Raw genomic sequence first — 23,957 nt, forward strand, 5'->3', positions numbered from 1 at the left:
CTTCCCTGTAGGCCTGGTTACCCCTAACTGCCCTCCCCTGCAGGCTTGCTCACCCTTAACTGCCCTCCCCTGCCAGCCTGGTTGCCTCCAACTGCCCTCCCCTACCGACCATCTTGTGGCATTCATCTTTGGCCATATGGGGGCAGCCATCTTGTGTGTTGGAGTGATGATCAATTTGCATATTACTCTTTTATTAGATAGGATATTTCAGATGAGGACACAGGGATGTTGATAACTTAAGTAAATTTCCAGCTTTTGGATTCAGGCTGCCTAATAGCCAATGCCAGTGCTTGACTCTGTCATAGTTTACCCTGAGCAGTACTCAGAACAGCATCAAACACAATAAGATATTTAATAAGGGTTTTTGTATTGAGATAATGATCATCTCAGATTCAGAAATGTGTTTTTGTAATGCCAACATTGATAATAATACCTCATGGCAACTTGGTGTAATGAAGTTCAAAAGGTCTGAGTATGAATGCCAGCTCTGTCGTGTAGTAATTATGTGACCCTGAGCAGGACACTGGGAGCTAGTTTCCTCACTGTAAATGAAAGGTGGTCCTGGGGACCTCAGAGTTGTTGTGAGGACTAAGTCACACTCTAAACAGAAACTGTGCAGCATGGTAAATGGCTCCAATAAGCACTCAGTAAATACCTATTTCAGAAAATTAAAAATCTCTTATCATTTTTATTCTATTAGATTTCTACTTTTTACCATTATTTGAACCAAAAAGATAATTTTAAATTTTCTTTAAACTTCTTTGAGGTTTGATGTTTTTTGCTAGTGGAAAGTTGGTAGGCATCCTATTAACAAAGAATTGTTTTGTTTTCTTTTTTGGTAATTATCTAGATCTTTAAAAAAATAACAAAACAAGAGAAAACACTCTTAACTTTGGGTTGAAAATCAGAAGGGGGTGGGAAGGAGAGAGAGGAAGAAGGGAAGGTAGAGAGATTCCTTAGATTGCTGATGGAAACATTACCCACAAACCCTTGATTTAGAGCCCATGTTGAGGTCCTGGTGGTAGGGATGGCTCACTTAAGGGATCCCCTCCTGTTCCAGAGTTGCACTATGAGTCTCCATGGCAGAGCGTGCTCTCTGATCAACTGGACTTTGCTGCAGGATGGGTGTGGCTGAAAGCAGGCTACTGTGAATGAACCAGGAGTGAGAACATTAAGATCAAACTTTATTTCACACAGAAACAGAATGATAAAACAGCATTCTTCTCCATTGACATTCTATCCCATCTCCTTGCTCTTCCATTCAGGGCTGCTGACAGGTTGCTGGGGTTATTGTCCCAGGCATGGAGATTCTGCCCACTGGTCAAGAGGCTACACTCTCAGATGTTGGCTGTGCCCCTACCTCCCGAGGTCGGGCCTTGTACACGCAGGGTCTTAGTGGCTTCTGTAAGTATAGTAAAATTCTGTTAATATGGTGTTATCATTCAACAAGAGAAGAGTGAAGCAACCAGTTGTCAAGATGAGACTTGTTCCTGACATCATAGGTTCTTTATTGAAAAGTACAGATAATGTTTGAAATGGAATAAAAACTCAGAGGCTCAAATGCATCCAATAACTTGAAGTAGCAGTGGCACATGCCTCCACAAGCGACTGTAGCTGTTTAAAGCCCTGTCCTGTTTCACTAGCCAGAACACAGCAGTAATTATGAAATGCGTGCTTCCCTCACATTAGAAGCAATTAAACACCATCATATTGTTCTTTTTTTGTAAAAATCAGAGCTCTTCAATGCCCTAGCAAAAAGTGATTCGATGATAAGGTGTGGCTAGAGAGGCATTTCCTCATAAAATTTCTGAAGAAATATTCCATCACATCTTATGATGTTACTTGTCAATTATAAAAAAAGATTTCCTTTTATATCACTACTCCTGCTTTCCATTGTTATCATTAAACTCAGAGCTGCTGAAAAGTAAGGATTGCTCATTCTACCATCAGCAATAAACAAACAGAACACTCCTTTTTCAAAGCCTTGTTGCAAAGAGTAGCTAATGAGTAAATAGAATTGCAACCAATGGTTAGAGAACAAGTTTTTATTCCATTTCAAACACCCAATTCCCACCCCACCCTCTGCCCTCACTCCCCACCCATTGTCCTCATCCATAGGTGCACAATTTTTGTCCAGTCTCTTCCCGCATCTCCCACACCCCTTTCCCGCCCAAGAATAGTCAGTCCATTCCTTTTCTATGTCCCTGTCTTTCTTGTGGTCCCTCTTTGACCTCTGGTAGCTTTTATTATTATTTTTGCCCTACTAAGAAGTTCACATTCAGTTTCTTGACTTTCATTATTTTCACATGTGTTCGTGGACCAGGTGCCATGGTTTATTCGGAATGGCAAGAATCTTTGTATGACAGTCTATGACATCCATTTTAAGGTACAGATTTGTTATTAAAAAAGCAAATTGCAGTAGGCCACAAGGCACATTTGTTTGCCCATTTTCTGTGCTAGTTAAGAAAACTTGTGAGGTTCCTGGGCTACGCACCAAAAAAACAAACAAACAAACAACAACAAAAAAAGAAAGAAAATAAAACTCATTAGGAAGATTCAGAAAGGATTTAGAATCCTGCACACAGTTTTGTGTTGTCCATAGAAATTGATGGTGTCCCCATTGGGAGTTTCACCACTTCTCTCTAGGCTGTTTGAAGCTTCATGTTCTTTGGTGCATTATATCAGGATATTTGGACAATGGTGAAAGGGGATGATGAAGTGTTAAAGAAACACCCATGTCTGCATACATTAATAAAAAGCATCAGGGAGATTGAAATCATGAAATTCTTTGTTTCCACAGTTGGATTCATTCCATTAACTGGCTTCCAGGGGTGTCCAGGACACTTGGAGGAAGTTGATTCTGGGAAATCAGATATCAGGTTAAATGAAAGGCTACTGGGATCTATCTGGATTTCAGGGATCCAAGAATCATCATTCTCTGTGGGAGTTGGTGGTATATTAGTCATCATAGCTGCAATGAGATCTAAGTCCCAAAATTCAGGAAAGGCAACTGCTACACCTGACGGGGCTAGGGAGGGGAGGGATTTTGGCCTTTCTGTCTTCTCTGGTGTCTGTGCAGATGTAGTACTATCTTCAGAAGAACTTGTTCTCCAATCATTGTGCTTTCCATTCTGTTTTCTTTTATTTTTATGTTTTTCATGGCCATGACCATGCTCCTGTTTATGTCTATGGGCTAGATCATGTTCCCTTTGATGTCCATGGCCATGACCATGTCCCTTTTGGTGCCCATCGCTTTGGTCATGCTCATGTTTATGGCCATGGCCATGCCCATGTTTTATTTGCTTTTCATGGCCCCAGCCATGATAACGAGTGGGTCCTTGTTCTTTTTCTGAATCCTGATCTTCATCTTGAACAGGTGCCATGGAAAAGTGGGGTGGACTTACAGTTGTTCCTTCTTTTGTTTCTGCCACTTGTACTGACTAGAAAGGTGAAAGACCTGGAGGTCTTTTCAGCAATGTGGTCTAACCAGGAAATATTAAGATGAATGCATCACTGTGGAAACCACACTCTCAATTAAGAAAGAAGGGATTAAGACCTGTCAACGCCATCTTGGTTTAAAATGGAGCAAATCTTTAGCCAGGTTTTAAATGCTATGCTAATATTGCAGAAAGGATGAGAATGAATATCTTTTTCTCTTTGGATTGATTTTATAATTTGTGGATATTTCTTAAAAATTCTCCTCTAAACTGTAGAGGTTTTTCTTCATCTGGAAAAATTGGGTGGTTGAACTACATAACACCATGGCACGTTATTTATTAATTGATACTAATTCTATTAGCACAATTACAGTTTTTATACCAAAAGACCCAAAATGGCTTTATGGACTAAATATATATGCAGCATGTGCCCACAATTACTTTGTTGGGCTGAAACACATTAGGACATATTCACAAGCTTGAAAACCAGCCTTTGTATAATGTCTGTGTTAGAGTACATATATACCTATACAGGGCAAAAATCTAAATCAGAAAAAAAGAAAGACAAGAGGCTACTCGCATTGAAGATCTGAATGATTCTCACCTACATTTCAGCTACTGGTGAGAACAGGATGCTGGAGGCAGTGTTCAGTGATGCAAAGAGCATGGTCTTTGGAGTCAAATAAGCCAGAGCCTAGCTGTTAGCATCATGTGAACAGGGATGACTCTGATTTCACCTACACTTGCATCTGTGCACCACTAGCTTCACTTTTCTCATCTCTAAAATAGAAATAACAGCAGCACCTGCTTCATAGAGTTGTTAAGAGAAAAATATGTGTGAAGTCCTCAGTACAGTGCCTGGGACAGAGCAAGAACTTGATCATGTTACTATCCACTCCAGGATCTCAGTATCTTTGTAATTTTTAGTGTCTCATCCTTAACAATGGGAAAAGTTTTACAAGGTTTTCTTAAGAATTGGAAAAGATGATACAAACTAATGCTTCTCACACTTGAATGTGGGTATGAAACTCTGAGGACCACGCTAAAATGCAGATTTGGATTCAGTCGATGTGGAGTGGGGTCTGAGATCTGTATTTCTCCCAAGTCCCTTGAATGGAGGCAGATGACAGTGAAGCATCTCAGGCACATCTTAAAGCCCCAGAGCTAGTATTGGCTCTGCAAGGCAGGGGCTGCCCTTCATTAAGAGAGAACCTCCTGAAGGATGGGACACTGGCAAAGGGTGAGAAGTGATTAGGGGACTGACTGTTGCTTTCCTTTCTAGACATAAAAAAGAGAGTTCAGCACAGAAATGTGAGAGTTCTCTCCATTCTAAAAATATAGTTCCCCAATTCATTTAAATAGTGGTTCATTTTCAAATAGGACTTTTCAGAGCAAAATTTACCCAAGTTGACTAATTAGAAACATACCTTTCCCAGTGACTGACATTTGACAGTAGTCTCAATTCTATTCTTCCCACCTACCAGATAGTAAACCTCAGCAATGCATCTTAGAATTTCCTATCCGTGAAAACAAAAGCCAAAAGAGAGAACAGTGTTATTCATGAAATATTTAAACAAATATAAGATATCAAGTAGATTTCCAGGGAATAAGTAGAGAGTTGCATGACTACTCACCCCATGTTTATTGATCTCACAACTTTCGGTCAACTCTTTATTACTTTCCTTGGAACATGTGGTTTCCCTGGCCGTGAACTCAATAAGATATTTGTATCCACTCACTGTCTGGAAAATTAATTAGCACAAAGTAGGACCTTAATTAATCCTATATAGTAAAGAGTTAATATGAAAATTGACCACCATGCCCTCACACAAGATGGCCACCCTCATGTGGTCACAAGATGACTGGCAGGGGAGGGCAGTTGTGGGTGATCAGGCCAGCAGGGGAGGGCAGTTGGGTGCGACCGGGCTGGCAGAGGAGCAGTTAGGCATGGATCAGGCTGGCAGGGGAGTGGTTAGGGGGTGATCAGGCTGGCAGGCAGAAGCAGTTAGGGGCAATCAGGCAGGCGAGCGATTGGGAGCCAGCAGTTCTAGATTGTGAGAGGGATGTCTGACTGACAGGGATCGGGTCTAAACCGGCAGTAGGACATGCCCCGAGAGGTCTCAGGTTGGAGAGGGTGCAGGCTGGGTTGAGGGACACCCCCCTCCAGTGCATGAATTTTATGCACTGGGCCTCTAATATTATATAATAAATGATATGTTTCTACCCTAAGGAATCTTAGGGGAGAATATTAATTTTAATTATACCCTGCTCAAATGAGAGGTATACAAATAAAGTACAAATGTTTGAAATTAAATTTTTAGTTTGTATGCATGTGTAAAATATTTGGCTGTTAGGAAACAAGGCTACAATATTTATACTTTTCTGAGTTTTATTCTTCAACAACATTCAAGCACTCAAGTTGTAATGGAATCTGAGAAGAATAGGAAGAAAAACTTAATCATTTTCCTTAAGTATGCCTTATTGTCCTGCAAAGTCCTGAATCAGAGAAATACTGAGTTAGTGTCACTACAGAAATTGTGGGTTAAATTATGTGATTAGGAAAATTCTTTGGATTTTTTAGTTTGCCTTTCTTAAATATTTTATATTAAGAAACCATTTTAATCTCTATCAATGGTTTTTTTAAAATTGGTTTTTAGAGGGAGAGGAAGGAAGAGGGAGAGAGAAACATTGATCAGCTGCCTCCTGCATGCCCCTTACTGGGGATCAAGCTCACAACCTGGGCATGAGACCTTACTGGGAATGGAATCCACAAACTTTTGGTGCTCAGGGCATTCTTCAACCAACTGAGCCACACCGGCCAGTACTGTAGCAACAGTTTTAATCTTTATATATACAATGCTGTGTCCACAATGAATATTTTGTGGCCCAATTAATTTATTTTTTATATAAAAGAGGCACACTTTATTTGTTTAAAAAAATTAAACTCACACTTTTTAAAAATGCACTGACTTCAATAAAATTGCACATATGGCTTTTTAAAAGTCATTTCAAAATGCCATATCTTACATCTCTTACACTTAAAAAATATACTTGGTAAAAATGACTTTAAATTTTGTGTTCAAAAGTTAGTTGATTTTCTAGTCCAAGTTATTCAATACTTGATTCTAGGATCTAAATGTGTGTGTGTTTGTGTGTGTGTGTGTCTGTAAAAGAACACATAAATATATCTGTTGACCTGGAGAGATGAATATTATTTTTATAAATGAAGTTACAGCCCTGATTGGTGTGGCTCAGTTCATTGAGTATCATCACAGGCACCAGGGGTCCTGAGTTTGATTCTCAGTCAGGGCACACACCCAGGTTGCGGGTTTAATTCCAGGTGGGAAGGGGCGGGGCCTGAAGGAGACAGCGGATTGATGGTTCTCTTTTCTTCTCTCTTCTTCTCTCTCTAAAATCAATAAAACTGTATTAAGAAATAAAATAATGAAGTCACAGGGTGATAGTAGAATCTCGTTTGAAAAAGCAAACCACAACAGTCTTCCCTATCTCTGTGTTTTTGAAAAGCATGGAAAACGTGTGGTGGGAGGAAGAGAGCAGAACAGAGTCATAGGAAGAGCTAACCTCCCCTCTACTTTTTCTGGCATTGATCTGCTGGGTAAACATGGTTACATTTTTAAGAGAAATTTGATACTTAACTTTTAAGACTCCAGGTTAGGTGTAAATGGGGAGGAAGGTTCTTAGAGGGTTTGGGGGTCTATATTTTGCTGATCATAAGTTTTCTTGCTCATTTCAGAATATATCTTAATCCAATTTTCCATAACAATAATGTTGATCAAAGTAATGTTGCCCAAGAAACTGGACAATATGTGACACAAACCACAACTAATGGCTCAACTCTATTCAGGATCAAGAAGAAGGAAATAAATAGATGTAAATCTTCCATTTGAGGGCCTCGAGATAGCATCTATATTGCCGTTATTATCTGGTGTCATTCTTATCAAAAGTCTTTCCTGCTCAAACCCATCTTGCTCAACCTTTGTTATTAAGATAGAGATAACCACAGAGCAAAATAAATTCCAAATGTATTAACAGTTTAAATTAAAGAAATAAGCTCAAAAGCTATAAATATGTACCCATCAGGTCTCAAGAGGAAGAAGTCTGTTTTTAGGTGAAAAGCAGAGGGGGAAAACATGTCTAAATTTGTTCAGACAGAGAGGACAACTAATTCTCAAACATCACAGCAAGCAAAGTAAAAAAATAAAACCTGGGGAAAATATGGTATAAGATTAATATTCTTATACATGTAAAGCCCACCATGAAAAAAATGAACAAAAGACATGAACAAATATTTCAGAAAAGAAGTTAAAATGGCCAGTAAGCCAGAAACAAATGACTATCTTCATTAATAACCAAAGACCAAAAAAACAACAACAATGCAACAGCATTGTTAATCTTCCATATGTTGGCAAAGATGAAAAACAGAGGTGATGCCTGCTATTGGCCATGTGTGGGAAGCACACAGCCTCAGTCACTGTTGGTAGGAATAGAACTCAAAGCAAGATGATCAAGGTCCTATGGCCAGGTGGTCTGAGTGTAAATTGGCATAATTGCAAACAGTTTGTCAATTTGGCAATTTGCATCGGAAGTCTTAGACATACTCTACATACGCCTTGACATTTCTAATACTTTGTTAAAAGAAAAATTCCTGAAGGTGCACACAAAGATCCTTGAAGTATATTTATCTGAGCAAAGACAGGGAGGAATATGGACAAGAGTGGGGACAGTGGCGGCAGAGGCAGGGCAGAATAAATGCCCCATGACAGAAATCACAATATTCACATGTGCAAACGGAGAATTTAAGAAACATTTGGCATCTGAAACCATCTTAAAATGGACATGCATCGAAATAGGACTAAATATGCAAACCCAAGGCAAGACCTAACCTGTAAAATAAATCTTTGGCAAAAATTGGTCATTTGGCGAATTGATTACATGGTAAATGGATTTCCAGTAACTTGGCTGCTTCCAGCAGGGCTTCCTTGAATAATCATGTCAGAGCAGCCAAATTGTTCTCTTTAAATGTAAAAACCAGTAAAAGATTCATCTTTTGTAAGTAAGTTTGAGATTCTCACCATATTTCAAATTGACTTGGCAAGTGAAGGAATGTCAGTTCCTTACAATTAACAGCATTACCTGTTATTCCCTGGGCATCCTTAGCATAAACAAATACACTCCGTGCTTGTATGTTGATTCATTAACTTACAGAGAACTGTATGTATATGGAGACTAGATAGTCATGTAAAAAATTAGTGTTTCTCTCCTGACAACAAACCTCTGATATGCAATCTATGGTGGAATAGAGGGTATTCCTGCATCAAGAATAAGGGAGATTCACAAGAAAGCAGAAATATGAAGTGAGAAGAAAAGCTGACAAACTAAATAGTATTGGGGGATGTGGGTGGGTAAGAGAGCAACCAAAGGACTTGTATCCATGCCTATAAACATAACCCATGGACACAGACACTAGGGGGGTGAGCACATGTGCTGGGGGTTTGAGAGGCCTGAGAGTGGTTAATAGGGCAAAAAGGAAACATATGTACTACTTTAGACAATAAAGAATTTAAATTAAAAAAAAGAATATGCCCTAACCGGTTTGGCTCAGTGGATAGAGCGTTGGCCTGCGGACTCAAGGGTCGCACGTTCGATTCCGGTCAAGGGCATGTACCTTGGTTGCGGGCACATCCCCAGTAGGGAGTGTGCAGGAGGCAGCTGATCGATGTTTCTCTCTCATTGATGTTTCTAACTCTCTATCCCTCTCCCTTCCTCTCTGTAAGAAATCAATAAAATATATTTAAAAAAAAGAATACAATGATTGGTGTACCATGTGAGTACACCACTAACATGGGTCATGTGCCCATGAAATGAGGGAGAAAGGTTGTAGTGTCAGGGGCAGGAATAAGTGCCTGAGTAGGAGAGAGAGCAAAGTGTCAGTTTTGACTTGCTTTAATAACATTTGGTTAGGTTTCCCCTGCAGTAGTGAAACTAATACAGGAAATTAGAAGATGACAATAAACAGCCCATTGTGCCATCACCTAAAGCCACCACTGTGAATAGTTGGAGGCATTTGTTTCCTTTCTAATTGTTTTCTGTACTTTTTATAACACACCTGGCAACAGAATGTATAGTCAATTTTATGGTCTCTTTTTCCCCCACTGAATATTTTATCACAAGGCATTTCCCACATCAAGAACTCCTCACAAAGATGCTTTAAAATTGCTTCTTGGTACTCTGTTTTGAGAATATGCCAGACAGTATTTGATCATTTCTATATTATTCATCAGTTTTGACAGTTTACCATGTTGTCTTTTATAGTTAAAGCTGCAATGAGTATCATTGTCTATAAAGACTCTATTTTAAATTTCTAGAAATTCAATTACTGAGCAAAAAGTATGAATTGTTATAATTGAAGTACCCCTCCACCCATCAGATTATGTTGTTTTGCTGAAACAGGTTCTATTTTGATTACTTTTGTTGGTTCTATTTTGTTCACATTTAGGAAGGCCAGTTTTGAGGTTTAGAATAAGAATCTGCCTATGAATAGATTACTCAGATGCTGTTAGAGATGGAATAAATTTTTGCTCTTCTCACCCAGCCATTCATTTTACAGATGGGGCACAAGACTGAGTGAGTCTGAATGACAGTCCGGGATTACCCAGGGCATGAGGGCGGAGGTTCTGGTAGAACTGTGTCTTCTGACCCCCAGACTAGGATGCTCCTTATCTATTGACAGGGCATGGAAGAAAAGATGAAGCCCTAGATGTACATTTGTGGGCTGGAAGGACACATAGGCAGGGGGGAAGTGACCTGGAGGTGAGAGTGTGAAGAGAGTCTGGGTGATGATAGACTGACATGTGGCTGATCCCAAGGCACTAAGTGATGCTCCAACAAGAATCGACTCTAAAAGGCAGAGAATAAGTGTAGCTTTTCCTTTCCCTACATTTTATTAATTATATAAATTTGCTAGAATTTATAAAACACTTTAAAATTTGAAAAGATAATGTATTGACATATATTATCTCTTCTTTTGTTCCATTTATTTATGCATTCACTGGTAGCTTCTTGTATGTGTCCTGATCGGGGATCAAACCTGCAACCTTGGCATATTGGGACAATGCTCTACCCAACTGAGCTACCCCGCCAATGCTTGACATATATTATCTTATTTGAGTCTCACCCCAGTCCGTTACACACAGAAAATGGAATGTTCTAAATGACTTGTTCAAGACCACATAGCAAGCATGTAGTGAGGTTGAGACTTGACATTCAATTCTTTTTACCAGGTATACTATTTCCCAACCCAAGATCAGCGGCAATATTAGTAAGCAGTTCGCACATAGACTATAATATCACTATTTTTGTAGCTTAATTTACATACCTGTGATGTTGCTCTGTGCACAATGTCAATCTTGAACAAGAACATTGAATTAATCTGTGCATTAAGTTTTGTAATGGAATGATTCAGAGCCTCGTTCAGATCAGGGCTGTCGACAAGTATCTCGTCGGGGCAGCCAAGGCAACCTATGGCAAAACCTGAAAGAAGCAGGTTTTAAGTCAGTGTATGTACTGAAGGAGCAGTCCAGACTAGTACCTCTCCTGCACATTGTCTAGCACTCATTTATATGGGGCCATGTGCAGCCTAAGGCCAGTAGTGAGTGGGTAGAGGCTGTCTGTGTGACCTTCACCTTACTGCCTGCCCTCTTTTCCTCTCCTCAGTCAAGGGCATTTAGGGAAGCCTTCCATCAGAAGGTGTTAGTTAGTGCACCTTCAATATCAATGTGCTGCACTGTTCCTAGATTTTTGCATTTTGGAAAGAGTGTAAAAAAGCAATGCTTTATTTAAAGGAATGATTCTCTAGTGGGAAAGTTTTAAGTCCTCTGATTCTGGTAAGCAGGGAGCTTCAATGATGCTTATCACTGTGGAATGTATGCAAATATATTCCAAGTATGAGAAAAGCCAACTCTTGGTATAAGAAACACTGATTTTACCATAAACTTGCACTATCTCACTTTCTCCCCATTATAACATGCAGGAGAAAAAAGTGTTTAATTGAAAGGATTTTATTCTGAGTGATTAAATAGGCGATTCAGCTTCCCCAATTTATAACACCTGATGTAGTGACATCTTATACACAAGGAAGACCAGGTGACTTTGCATCTAGAGATCAGGTTTGCCCAAAGAACATAAATCTTTTCTGTCCACTTGCAGAGCAGTCCCAGCTGCATCAGCTATAACACAGCTGTGCAGAAATAGGGTACAGCTGTAAGGTTGTTGATTATATAATAGGACCTAAAGCACAATTTCTATAAAAACACCTAGCCAGTTGTCTGGGATCAACATGTACTACTAGAGGACAAACATGTATTATTGCATACCTGATAAAATCTTACACTTCTGTGAGAAGGAAGCAATTATTAGCTGAGGATCCACGTATGCATGATCTTTACATTCAAAGGTATCCTAGTTTTTTTCAAAAGGAAATAAGTTAAAAACGTTCTTAAGAACCTTTAAAGTAAACAATTAGTAATATTAAATATAGGATGTTGACTTCACATAGAATACAAAACAAAACATAATTCCATTGCCAAAGAGAGAATAAGAAACTATTCGGTATCAGCATTAACAACAATAAATGTATTTACACAAACACATGAAATAAGATGACAAGAATACCTAGTATAGAAATAATAATCATATAGCCCAGGAAGCATGGCTCAATGGTTTAGCATCAACCTATGGACCAGGAGGTCATGGTTTGATTCCCAGTCAGGGCATATGCCCAGGTTGCATGCTTGATCCTTAGTGTGGGTGTGCAAGAGGCAGCTGATCAATGGTTCTCTCACTCATTGATGTTTCTATCTCTTTTCCCCTTCCCTTCCTCTCTGAAATTGATAAAAATATATTTAACAAATAAGATATTTGAATGGGTAAAATTTCTTTTAGAAGGACAACGAATTCCAGATCAGTCCATGTGACTCAGTGGTTGAGCATCCACACAGGAACCAAGAGATCACATTTAGATTCCTGGTCAGGGCACATGCCTGGGTTGCGGGCTGGATGCCCAGAGTGGGGTGTGCAAGAGGCAGTTGATTATGTTCCTCTCTCATTGATATTCTATCTCTCTATCACTCTTCCATCCTCTCTTTCTAAAAAGCAATAAAAACATATTTAAAAAGAGAAAGGCAAAGACTTCCATATTAAGTTAAAAACAAAATTAATGTATTACATTTCAAGTATAATATCTTGTAATATAAAAGATAAAGGTAGATTAAACATAATGGATGATCAAAATTATATGAAGCGTCCTAACTGGTTTTGCTCAGTGGATAGAGTGTCAGCCTGCAGACTGAAAGGTCCCAGGTTCAATTCAGGTCAAGGGCATGTACTTTGGTTGCGGGCACATCTCCAGTAAGGGGTGTGCAGGAGGCAGCTGATTGATGTTTCTCTCTCATTGATTTTTCTAACTCTCTATCCCTGTCTCTTCCTCTCTGTAAAAAATCAATAAAATATATTAAAAAAAACTATATGAAGCAAATATGAACAGAAAAAGGATCTAGAGTATTATTAATATTGGACAAAGAAAACTTCAAGGTAACAAAAGAAACTCATGATGGTAGTAAAGAAGATAATTTTATTTTTATAAAGATATACTCTAGATGCATGGAGTGAAAATACATGAAAGAGAAATTAGATATATATGTATAGAAATAGATTAAAATAATGGCGGTGTAGAAATTTTATGTACAACCTTAAATTTAAGATAGGTCAAATGGATTTAAAAATAAATAAAATAATAGAAAATGAATAAAATAATAAAAAAGTATTTAGGTGGTATTTTCATATGATCTATATGACTTAAATGATATTTTTATAAGTATGGCACAGATATTTTTAAGTACTTTTATATTAGGTTACACGAAAGGCTCAATAAATTTCTAAAATGAAACAATAGTGGCATGTCCTTTGACCTCAGCACCAAAAGAAAAGAATTCCTAAAAATACTTTTAAACAAATAAACAAGAAACTAACTACTTGGACATCTAAACACATTTACCTAAATAGTCAGAGTCTTCTTTGGATAAGGAAAAATATAAGAAACAAAATAAGAAAACTGAGAATTTTATATAATGTTGACAGAGCAGCATTTGGAATTAAACTCATGGCTTTATATACTTTCGTAATTTAAAAAGAGAGAGGCAAGAAACAAACAAAACAACATCAAACCGAGGTGTTTACATCAGGAAGTTAGAAAAAGGAAAAGAATAATAAATAGCCTTAAGCAAAAGAGAAAAGGAGGAAAAAATAAAGCAAAACTGATGAACTAGAAAACAGAAAGCACTAGCATTAGTAACTGAATCCAAATGCTCATTCTTGGGATAAGGAAAAAATCAAATGCAAAAAAATAAAAAAGGCATTATAGCAAAGGAACAAAGAAGCTAAAAATATAAGAGAATAATTATGAACAAGTGTGTGCTACTTTAAATCCCAAAGAAATGAATACTTTTCTGGAAAACTATAAATAACCAACGCTGACTTAAACACAAGAACAAATTTGAATGAACCAATAACTGAAGAACAGAGAATGCTATCATTACTCTCAACTTCCATTCCATTTCTCACCTCCAGACAACATAGATGTTTTATAGATGAATAATTTTTGTAATTGAGAAACATTTACTTCCTTCCTATGTAAACTGTTTCTGAATATAGGAAATAGTGGCAAGCTACCCAAGCCAAAAAATAGTGGCTAACCACCTAACTAAAAAATAGAAGGCAGTAGGGAAAGCAGAGGAGCAAATATGACATGGACTGACTCCATAAAAGAAGCCATAGAAATGAGTCTATAGGTGCTCAGCAGAGCTGTTGAGGTCAAGACAGTGTGGCCATCACTCATTCACAGGGTCACTAGGAATCAGAGCTGACTCAACTGCATGTAACACATACCCGACTCATTCTAGAAAACTATAATCTGGATACCAAACCTGAAAAAAATAGAATGCACACACAACCACACCCAGAAATCTGTCAAACCACTTTAACTTAGGAATAAAGATGTAGACTTCTTGAGCTAAAAATAAAATCCAAATGCATATTTAAAGAATAATTAACACTAAGCAAAGAGAATTTATGAACCTAGAGGTAACTATTAGGAAAGTTGTCAAAACAACATAACAGATTAAATTAGAAATGCATAATATGATGTTTCAATACATATTTAAAGCATTTGCTAAATTCTTACACAAAATTCTCTTTTTTCTTAAAAATATTTGTTGGGGTGACATTGGTTAATTAAATAGATTTCAAGTGTACAATACTATAATACACCATCTGTATTGTATACATATTGTATTGAGTGTTTACTACCCAAAGTCAAGTCTCCTTCTGTCATCACTTATCCTCCCTTAATATTCTTCTATTTTCCCCCACCCCTCTTTTCTCCGGTAATCAGTGTCTGTGAGTTTTTTGGTTTTTTTTTTTTGCTTAATTCTTTCATCTTTCTCACCTAACCCCACAACTTGTCTCCCCTCTGACAGCTGTCAGTCTGTTCTCTATCTATGAGTCTGTTAATGCCAATATCTTATTTAAAAACTAAACAAACTTCTTTAAAAGCAGGAATGCAAGGATGCTTCTTTAATATGACAAGAATGCCTACCTGGAACCTATACCAAATATTATAAATAACAAAATTGTAGAGGCTTTCCCAATAAAATCAGGAATGAAACATAAATGTTTGTGGAATATCTCTGGATGTTTGGTCAATTCACTGAGACACAGAACAAAACATAAGCATTGGAAAAGAAGAGATAGAATAATATCTTATTTTACCAGCTCTGACCTCCGAAAGCAACAAAGTTTCAATTATAGAATCTAAACAAACCCCAGAAATCTGCTTTCAGCAGGCGATGGCCTCAGAGCTGGAGCGAGCAGGAGCCTGACTCTCAGCTCCAGTGATGGCAACAAAGTTTCAATTATAGAAAGTAAATAAATTCCAGAATTAAAAAAGAAAAAAAGGATAGCTTGGGAGCTTCAATCACCAACCAGCCTGAAAACGGCCCTCAGCCCCTCACCCAGAGTGGCCAGGCACCCCAGTGAGGACCCCCACCCTAAAGGGGGTGTGGCCAACCTGAAAACAGCCATCAGCCCCTCATCCAGGTTGGCCAGGCACCCCAGTGAGGACCCCCACCCTAAAGGGGGTGTGGCCAACCTTAAAACAGCCATCAGCCCCTCATCCAGGTTGGCCAGGCACCCCAGTAGGGACCCCCACCCTGAAGGGGGTGTGACCAGCTGCAAACAGCCATCAGTCCCTCACCCAGGCTGGCCAAGCACCCCAGCGGGACCCCCAACCTGATTCAGGACACCCTTCAGGGCAAACCAGCCGGCCCCTACCTGTACACTAGGCCTCTATCTTATATAGTAAAAGGGTAATATGCAAACTGACCCTAACAGCAGAAAGACTGGGAATGACTGGTCACTATGACACACACTGACCACCAGGGGGCAGACGCTCAATGCAGGAGCTGCCCTCTGGTGGTCAGTGCACTCCCACATGGGAAAGCTCTGCTCAGCCACAAGCCAGGCTGATGAATGCCAGTACAGTGGTGGTGGTGGGAGCCTCTCCTGCCTCCTCAGCAGCGCTAAGGATATCCAACTGCAGCTTAGGTGTGCTCCCCGCTGGCAAGTGGACATCCCCCGAGGGCTGCCAGGCTGCCAGAGGGATGTCTGATTGCCATCTTAGGCCCCATCCACCAGGGAGCAGGCCTAAGCCAGCAGGTGGTCATCCCCCGAGGGGTCCCAGACTGCGAGAGGGCACAGGCTGGGCTGAGGGACCCCCCCGAGTGCACAAATTTTTGTGCACCGGGCCTCTAGTATTAATAATACTGCTGATAAAAATAATGCATATTAATAATAATACTACTAATAATAATCTTACTATCTGGACTCCTCATTTTCTTCGTACATAATAAAATTGTAGAAGTAGAATAACAGACTAAAGGGCTTGAAGCAATCCCTTGCTTAAAGTAGTTTTCTGCTACAATGCAAATATCCCTGGGATGGTCATTGTGCTTTAGGCATCTGCAATGCATTAACTACTGGCACCTTGTGATACTCTCTTGTAGCAAAATTTTGGTTCTGATAAAGTGGTGGGGCTCAGGATGAGTTATCCTCCTCCTATCTAATAAAAGAGAAACATGGTAATTAGCGTATGACCACTACCCTTCCCATTGGCTAATCAGGGCGATATGCAAATTAACTGCCAGCCAAGATGGTGGCCGGCAGCCACGCAGCTGGAAGCGAACATGAGGCTTGCTTTCTTCAGTGACGGAGGACTCCAACGTTCCCCGCCTGCTGCTGCCGGCCTCTGAGCTGCAACTCTAAGCAACTATCTTACAAATATAGAAGCTAAACAAAACCCCAGAAACCTGCTTCAGTCGCCAGGCTTCAGCCAGCAGGATCGCAACATTGTTTCAAATACAGAAGGTAAACAAAGGCCAGAAACCTGCTTTCAGCAGTGGAGGCCTAAGAGCTGGAGCCAAGCCTCAAAGCTAAAGCTGGCCCAGAATAAAAAAAAAGAAAAAAAGGAGCGGTTGGGAACTTCAGTCACCCGCCAGCCTGAAAACAGCCCTCAGCCCCTCACCCAGACTGGCCAGGCACCCCAGTGGGGACTCCCACCCTGAAGGGTGTGTGACCAGCTGCAAACAGCCATCATCCCCTCACCCAGGCTGGCCAGGCACCCCAGTGGGGACCCCCACCCTGAACCAGGACACTCTTCAGGGCAAACCAGCGGGCACCCACCTGTGCACCAGGCCTCTACCCTATATAGTAAAAGGGTAATATGCCTCCCAGCACCGGGATCAGCGGAACAGAGAGGCCTCCCGGCACTGGGATCAGTGTGACAGGGGGCAGTGCCCAAACCCCCTGATTGCCCTGCGGCTCTGTGTGTGACAGGGGGCAGGGCCACAACCTCCCTATCCGTCCTGCTCTGTTCGTGACAGGGGAAGGCGCCCCAACCCCCTGATCAGCCCTGCTCTGTGCCTGATAGGGGGGAGCTCCCCAACCCCCTGACTGCCCTGTGGCTCTGTGTGTGACAGGGTGTGGCGCCCCAACCCCCCCTCCCCCACAGGCCCTGCTCTGTGTGTGATGGGGTAGAGCCATAACCTCCCCATCGGCCCTGCCCTGAGTGTGACAGTGGCGGTGCCCAAACCCCCTGATCTGCCCTGCTCTGTGTGTGTGACAGGGGGCAGTGCCCCAACTCCCCTATCGGCCCTACTCTGTGAGTGACAGGGAGAGCTCCCCAACCCCTTGATGGGCCCTGCTCTTTGTGTGACAGGGGGGAGCTCCCCATCCCCCTGATCGACCCTGCTCTGTACGTGACAGGGTACGGAGCCCCAACCCCCTGATTGGCCCTGCTCTGTGCGTGACAGGGGGTGGCGCTGCAACCTGCCCATCGACCCTGTCTTGAGTGTGACAGGGGGCGGTGCCCCAAACCCCCAATCGGCCCTACCCTGAAAGTGACTGAGGGTGGCATCGAAACCTCCCAATCTGCCCTGCTCTGTGCATGACAGGGGGCGGCGCCCCAATTCCCCAATTGGCCCTGTTCTGAGCCCGACCAGGGGCTGCACCTAGGAATTGGGCCTGCCCTCTGCCACCGGGAGCAGGCCTAAGCCAGCAGGTCGTTATCTCTCGAGGGGTCCCAGGTTGTGAGAGGGCACAGGCCGGGCTGAAGGAACCCCCCTCCCCCCAAGTGCACAAATTTTTGTGCACTGGGCCTCTAGTCTATATATATAAAGAGGTAATATGCTAATTTGTCCATGAGGGTGTCCCCATAATGACCAATTTGTATATTGATGCATGCTCAGCAGGGGGTGGGCGGCTGTAGCCAAATTCTCTGGGTTCTGAGGAGAGTGCCTGGCAGGAGCACGAACTGCAAAGAAGGAAAAGGAAGCAGCCATAGGGAGATCTTCCAATCTCCCTGCACCCCCAGGGGGACGGGGAGGCTGACCAGACAGGAGAAGACCCAGCCTCAGGGGTAGTTGCAGCTCCCACCTCCAACTCCTGATCTCTTCCCCTGTCACCCCCGCCAGGGACACCCACAATAGCATGATGGCGACCACCCATCCGTGCCCCCAGGGCCCGTGGCCCATCACTGCTGGGCCCCCTCCACTGGGGCTGGGTATGCCTCTCCTCCCTACAACTCCAGACCCAAGTGGAGGCAGGCCTGAGCAACCCCCCCAGGGTCCGACCCTTCCCCCCCACTCCACAACAGCAGCGCCTTCTTTGCAGAGGAAGTACCCTGAACCACCCTCCTAGCCCACCTGGCTCCACCCTAGCCCAGCCCCGACACTGCTCCAGGAGATTGAAGCCCCACTCTGAGCAGGTACAGCTGCAAAACAGTCATGTACAATTTAAAGAATGGCTCCAAGTGGGAAGGTTTGACAGTTACTCCCTGTTCAGCCTCACTGCCCCCCTAGTGCCCACCTAATGCTCTGCCCCCCGCCCCCACCAGCGCCTCCAGGGATGACCACCACTACAGGACTGCTGGCCAGAGCCTGCCCCTCCAAGGCCTGTAGAACCATCTGCAAAGCTTCCATAGCTACAGTACCAGGAAAAAATCATGCCCTCCTCCCCTAATCAGCACCTGCTACCTTCGAGGGTACCCGTGGGCTTAAAAATAACAATCTCTTCCTGTTTAGACATCATTTACTTGATGAAACATTTCTAGGTTTATTAGCTTAGAACCTCCTCATGAAAACCCAGTGAGGTAGGTGGAGAAGAGATTACAATTCCCATGGGATATGCATATGTATTCAGAAATGAAGCTCAGAGAGGAAGTGTCAAGCCCAGTGGTTCCCAAGGTGCACCACACGTCCCAAGGGGAGAGGGGATTGGGGGAGGAAATCTGATTTTAGATGGGGGCAATTTGAGAATGAGTTAACAGTGATTTTTTTGCATTTCATGTGGTTCTAGGGGGCCTCATCTACAGTGTATCCTACATAACAAAAGGATAATATGTAAATGACTGAATGGTGGAATGACCGGTCACTATGGTGGTCAGAGCACTCCCACAGGGGGAGCATCGCTCAGCCAGAAGCCAGGCTCATGTCTGGCAAGCACAGTGGCATTGGTGGGAGCCTCTCCACTAAAGCTAAAGATGTCCGAATGACGGCTTAGGCCCACTAAGCCATCAGTCGGACATCCCTCCAGAGCTCCTGTACTGCAAGACGGCACAGGCCAGGCTGAGGTACCCACCTTCCCAAGAATTTCATGCACTGGGCCTCTAGTTAAAAATAAAGAAAGGGATGGGGAGGGAAGGGGAGAAAATAAGCAAAAGCAAGTTGGAAGTTAAGGAGTGTCCTGCGCAGAGCTCAGGAGCACCGAGAAGGACCTTAAGCAGGTGGGAAGAAAGGGAGACAGGAAAGTGTGAAGACATGAACAGACAAACTTGACAGGGCATCATTTTATCTCAAGCCCCAGTTATATCTGTAAATGCTTATTGCCAAATGTACAGATATTGTGACCAGGTAGGTAAGGCAGCTTGACTAGTGACATGGAGAATGTGGCTGTGAATTCATGCATGTCATCTAAAATATTAGTGACCAAGTCTTCCTATGTAGCTGAGTATTTCCACACCTGTAAATACTGGACACCAAATGCTAAAACTTTATAATCATTTTTGGCCTACTTACACCACTGAAAAGGACCTTGCAGTCTTGGGTTAAGAATTTAAAATTCTCCTTGGAACAATTAGTCTGCTTAATTAAGTAAGTAACTTCATAGTTCCATCCAGACACCACCTGAAACAATATTGAATAGTTAAAGGGCAGTTTAAACATTATTCACTGTGTTATGAGGAACTTAAAATACTGCCTGGCATAATGCAAGTACTCAAAAATATAAACTCTTAGTACTAGGCAAAAGTCATGACTGAATAAATATTGAGGACTTTATGACTCTCATACTCCTCAACACACAAACACACACACACACGCACACACACAAACACACACACACACACACTCCTACACATCCTATCTAATAAAGAGGGAATACGCATATTGACCATCACGCTGTCATAAAGATGGAGGTACCCATAGCCACAAGATGGCAACGCTGAGTCCCCTCAAAGTCCCCCAGTCCTTTCAGCCCTGCCGGGGCGGGTGGCAGGCATGTGGTACACCAGACCAGTCCTCAGTGGGCCCAGCCGCTCCTTGCACTGGACTCAGTCCTTTCAGCCCAGCTGGTGGGGGCAGGGGGAGGGATGCGGCAGGTGCATGGTGTGGCTGGACCTGCCCTCAGGCCCACAGTCACTCAGGGCTGGCCCGAGGTGCAGGCAAGCCTCGGATGGTGGCTGCCAAGCCATCCAGCTGCACAGGGCCACCCGAGGTTCAGGTAACCAGGGCTGGCCAATGGGGGTAACACCGATGTGGGTGTCACCTTCCCCCAATGACCAGGTCGCCTCCCGCCCCTAAGGGCTCCCAGACTGTGAGAGGGGGCAGGCCAGGCTGAGGGACACCCCATCCAGTGAATGAATTTTCATGCACCTGGCATCTAGTCTGAAAATAAAAAGCAATATATAGGTGGAGTTACTGTATTTTCTTAAGAAAAACCTAGCAATATTTCCTCGTCCAGGCAACAGAAAAATAATGTCCTTTTGAATTTTGTGAAATAAAAACAATACTCTTCTAGATGGTTAAAAACACTTTGGAGCTAGAATGGCCTTTACTGGTAAGTTCTCAGGTTCCCAGACAGTCAGGCAGTAAGCTTTGTGCTGTTCTATCTTGGGCTAGTCCCACCCCGATCGCTGGCTATGAACGTAATGGAGTAGAACATGCATCTTGCATGAAGGGAAGTTGTATGGTCTATTAAAAGCAGGGAATGTTACTGACTAAAGTAAGTCCCTCATAATTAGACAATGAAATACAAGGAACCCAGTCAACTGTCAGTAAAGACTTAGTGAACTGGGTCAATGAAAAGGCCAGAATTTCCAAGTGTTTACATTCTTTTGATGATATAAAAACTATAATTTAGAGAGTGCTCAGAAAGCCGGGCCAACTGTTTGGGTTCCATTGCATATTTTGGAGCCATGCCTGACTCATGCTGGTTAAGTGATAATGTAATTTTCTTAAAACCTTAAGGCTAGAATGATCTTTTCATCTCACCACCTCTAAGAAAAACATGTATTTCTGACTAACCATTCATTAAACTCAGAGCCAGGGGTCTGATTAGCCACACTTTTGCCTTTTATATATTGTAGTATACTAATCACTTTGTCTCAAGAGAAAGCACTTTACCTCCTATGCCAGTCAGATGAGGACATAGAAGAGCTCCCTCACCACCAGTCACGGAATCATAGGTTTTCTATTGACCAATGGTTTATTTTAGGTTATGAAACCCTAAACATAAAGATCCAACAAATTTTAACAATACTGTGAGAAAAGGAAACTAAAGCACAAACCTCTCTCTGTGCCCTTTTTACTTCTTTAAGAGCAAAGAGGTGGGAATGATTAGTGTGGTTGTTAAAATGTTCAATGCCATGTTTCAGAACAGGGTCGAAGTCCGGGGGGACAGTCTTCAGGGTGTGCAGGCAGCCATAGCAGTCATACTGGGAGGTCACCACAGGGCCCTCGGCTTGACAAAGAAAGAGTAGGCAAAAGGGCAGCGTTAATGAGCAAAACCTGCGTTCAGATACATTGTCCTAAATAAGTAAGATAATTTCAAAGACCTTGGTAAACAAACTTTCTAGTACATTCTGGTATGTATTAGAAAAAGAGAACACAGGACTGCTTTTTGGTCAGAAGAGAAAAAAAGTCTACCATTGACTTAGGAACATCTTATGTGCATACTATTGTGCATAATTATTTCAAATTTCCTTAGAAATCATTATCAATTACAGACATAATACATTAATTTATCCTCTTATAAAATAGTAAAACAGTACAGATATAGTATTATTTATTTTTCAGTGTTAAATAAAGCTCCTTGAAGCCTCATTGAGGGTGTAATATGTTTTGTACCAATTAATTTCAATAAACATGTACATATTTTGCTCCTTCTGTAATATGTCAGGTGCTGAATTAGACTGTGTGGTTACATTAACTTGTAACTGTGGTGTGTTGGAGAGCACAAGAGACTTGGTTGGAAAGTTGTAAGGAGGACATTCTGATAAAAGGAAAGTGTCTGGAAGGCCAATTGCTCTCTTGGTTGAAATTCTGACTTAGGAGAGACATAGGGGAGTGTTGAAGTCGGCTCCCCTAATTATTCCTGACCTTTCCAAACAAGTCTGATTACATATAGACCCCAGGTGTTTACTGGAATCCTTATCCTTAATCCCTGGATGCCCTTGCCTAGAGAAGAATATAAACACATGTGTCCTCCCAAGATTACTCACCCCACTGATTGTATCTAAAGATAAAACCTGCTAGAAAAAAGCTAACAAGGCAGGCAATTGAGGCTACTCTGGCTGCTAGAGCCAGGATCCCCTTAGCACTCTCTTTCACAATCAAACTGTGTCTGAGTAATCTGTTCATCCATCGTTCAGGGGCTGCTGGTCAGTACTGGCAGTGGTGAAGGTGTTGGGCAAAGTGGAGTGGGAGAGACAGAACTGCAGATGGATATTTCAAAAATAATTTGGCAAGAGCTTGGGAAGGCAGGAGCCCAGAGTGAGCTCAAGAAAGACTATCTTGAGGAGAAGAGGCCTGAGCTAAGAAGGGTGTAAAGTGGTCAAGGTCAACAGGGCAACATAAAGTGTGAGCCTGATAAGGAGGAACAAAGGGAGGAATGGCTCTCAAGAAAGCAGGATGAGTCAGGGGCAGCGTGTGGGATGCGGTGTATAATTTTTACGGGCGCTTAAAGCAGGAGGCAGGGACTGGCGATTGAGGTCTGGACAATTAATAGAGAGTCCTCTGCTGTGAAGCCCGGGCCACGCTCTGGAGTCCAAGGGTTATGAACTGTATTCCAAGGGTCATGGGCTGCTTGGTGAACCTGATGTAAACATGGTGGCCTCCGCGGGAAAATGCTGGTACTCACAATGTTCTCCATATAATTTCAGGGTGTGCATAGATCCACTGAAGTCAATTAAGAGTGGTCCGCAGTAAAGATGGGGTGCCACTGACTGGGTTTTAATAAAATAATGTAAACTATTAAAACGGGAGTGATCGCTTCTCGGCCTTTTGGCTAAGATCAAGTGTAAAACGGGAGTGAGCTTGTATTAGGTTACCAATTCATGTTTATAACAGATAGCCTTAACCTGCTGGTCAGTAGAGGCATACGCTGTAGAGAGGAAACCATGAAGGCATCCTGGGCCCCTTTGCCTTGGGCTCTCACTGTCTGAGTGTGTAGGAGCCAAGCAGAATCAGGAGGCCAACAGTGTTCTACAACAGTGTCCCTCAGTTGCGAGTAGGTCAACACACTCCCATTGCAGCTGTTTCTTGACACTCACTCCATGAGCATGTGTGTCAGAAAAAAGATTTACTGGGTGAATATTCATAGCTTTCTTCACTGCTC

General features: G+C 42.2%; 1 protein-coding gene and 1 pseudogene across 1 annotated transcript; both read right to left on the reverse strand.

Annotated features, from left to right (window-relative positions):
• Positions 1 to 1,163: 1,163 nt before the first annotated feature.
• LOC118675750 (kininogen-2-like) lies at positions 1,164 to 23,749 on the reverse strand. Its single transcript, XM_036348552.1, has 8 exons — positions 23,723 to 23,749; positions 21,910 to 22,149; positions 20,141 to 20,248; positions 11,831 to 11,915; positions 10,834 to 10,988; positions 5,072 to 5,179; positions 4,865 to 4,954; positions 1,164 to 1,402 (listed from the first exon to the last, which is right to left on the reverse strand). The coding sequence occupies exons 1-8, from the start codon at positions 23,747 to 23,749 to the stop codon at positions 1,322 to 1,324; spliced, it is 894 nt and encodes a 297-aa protein (XP_036204445.1). The 3' UTR covers positions 1,164 to 1,321.
• Positions 2,147 to 4,835, reverse strand: LOC118676363 (annotated as a pseudogene).
• Positions 23,750 to 23,957: the final 208 nt, after the last annotated feature.

Source organism: Myotis myotis, unplaced genomic scaffold (genome assembly GCF_014108235.1).
Source record: "Myotis myotis isolate mMyoMyo1 unplaced genomic scaffold, mMyoMyo1.p scaffold_m19_p_2, whole genome shotgun sequence".
NCBI classification, from domain to species: Eukaryota; Metazoa; Chordata; class Mammalia; order Chiroptera; family Vespertilionidae; genus Myotis; species Myotis myotis.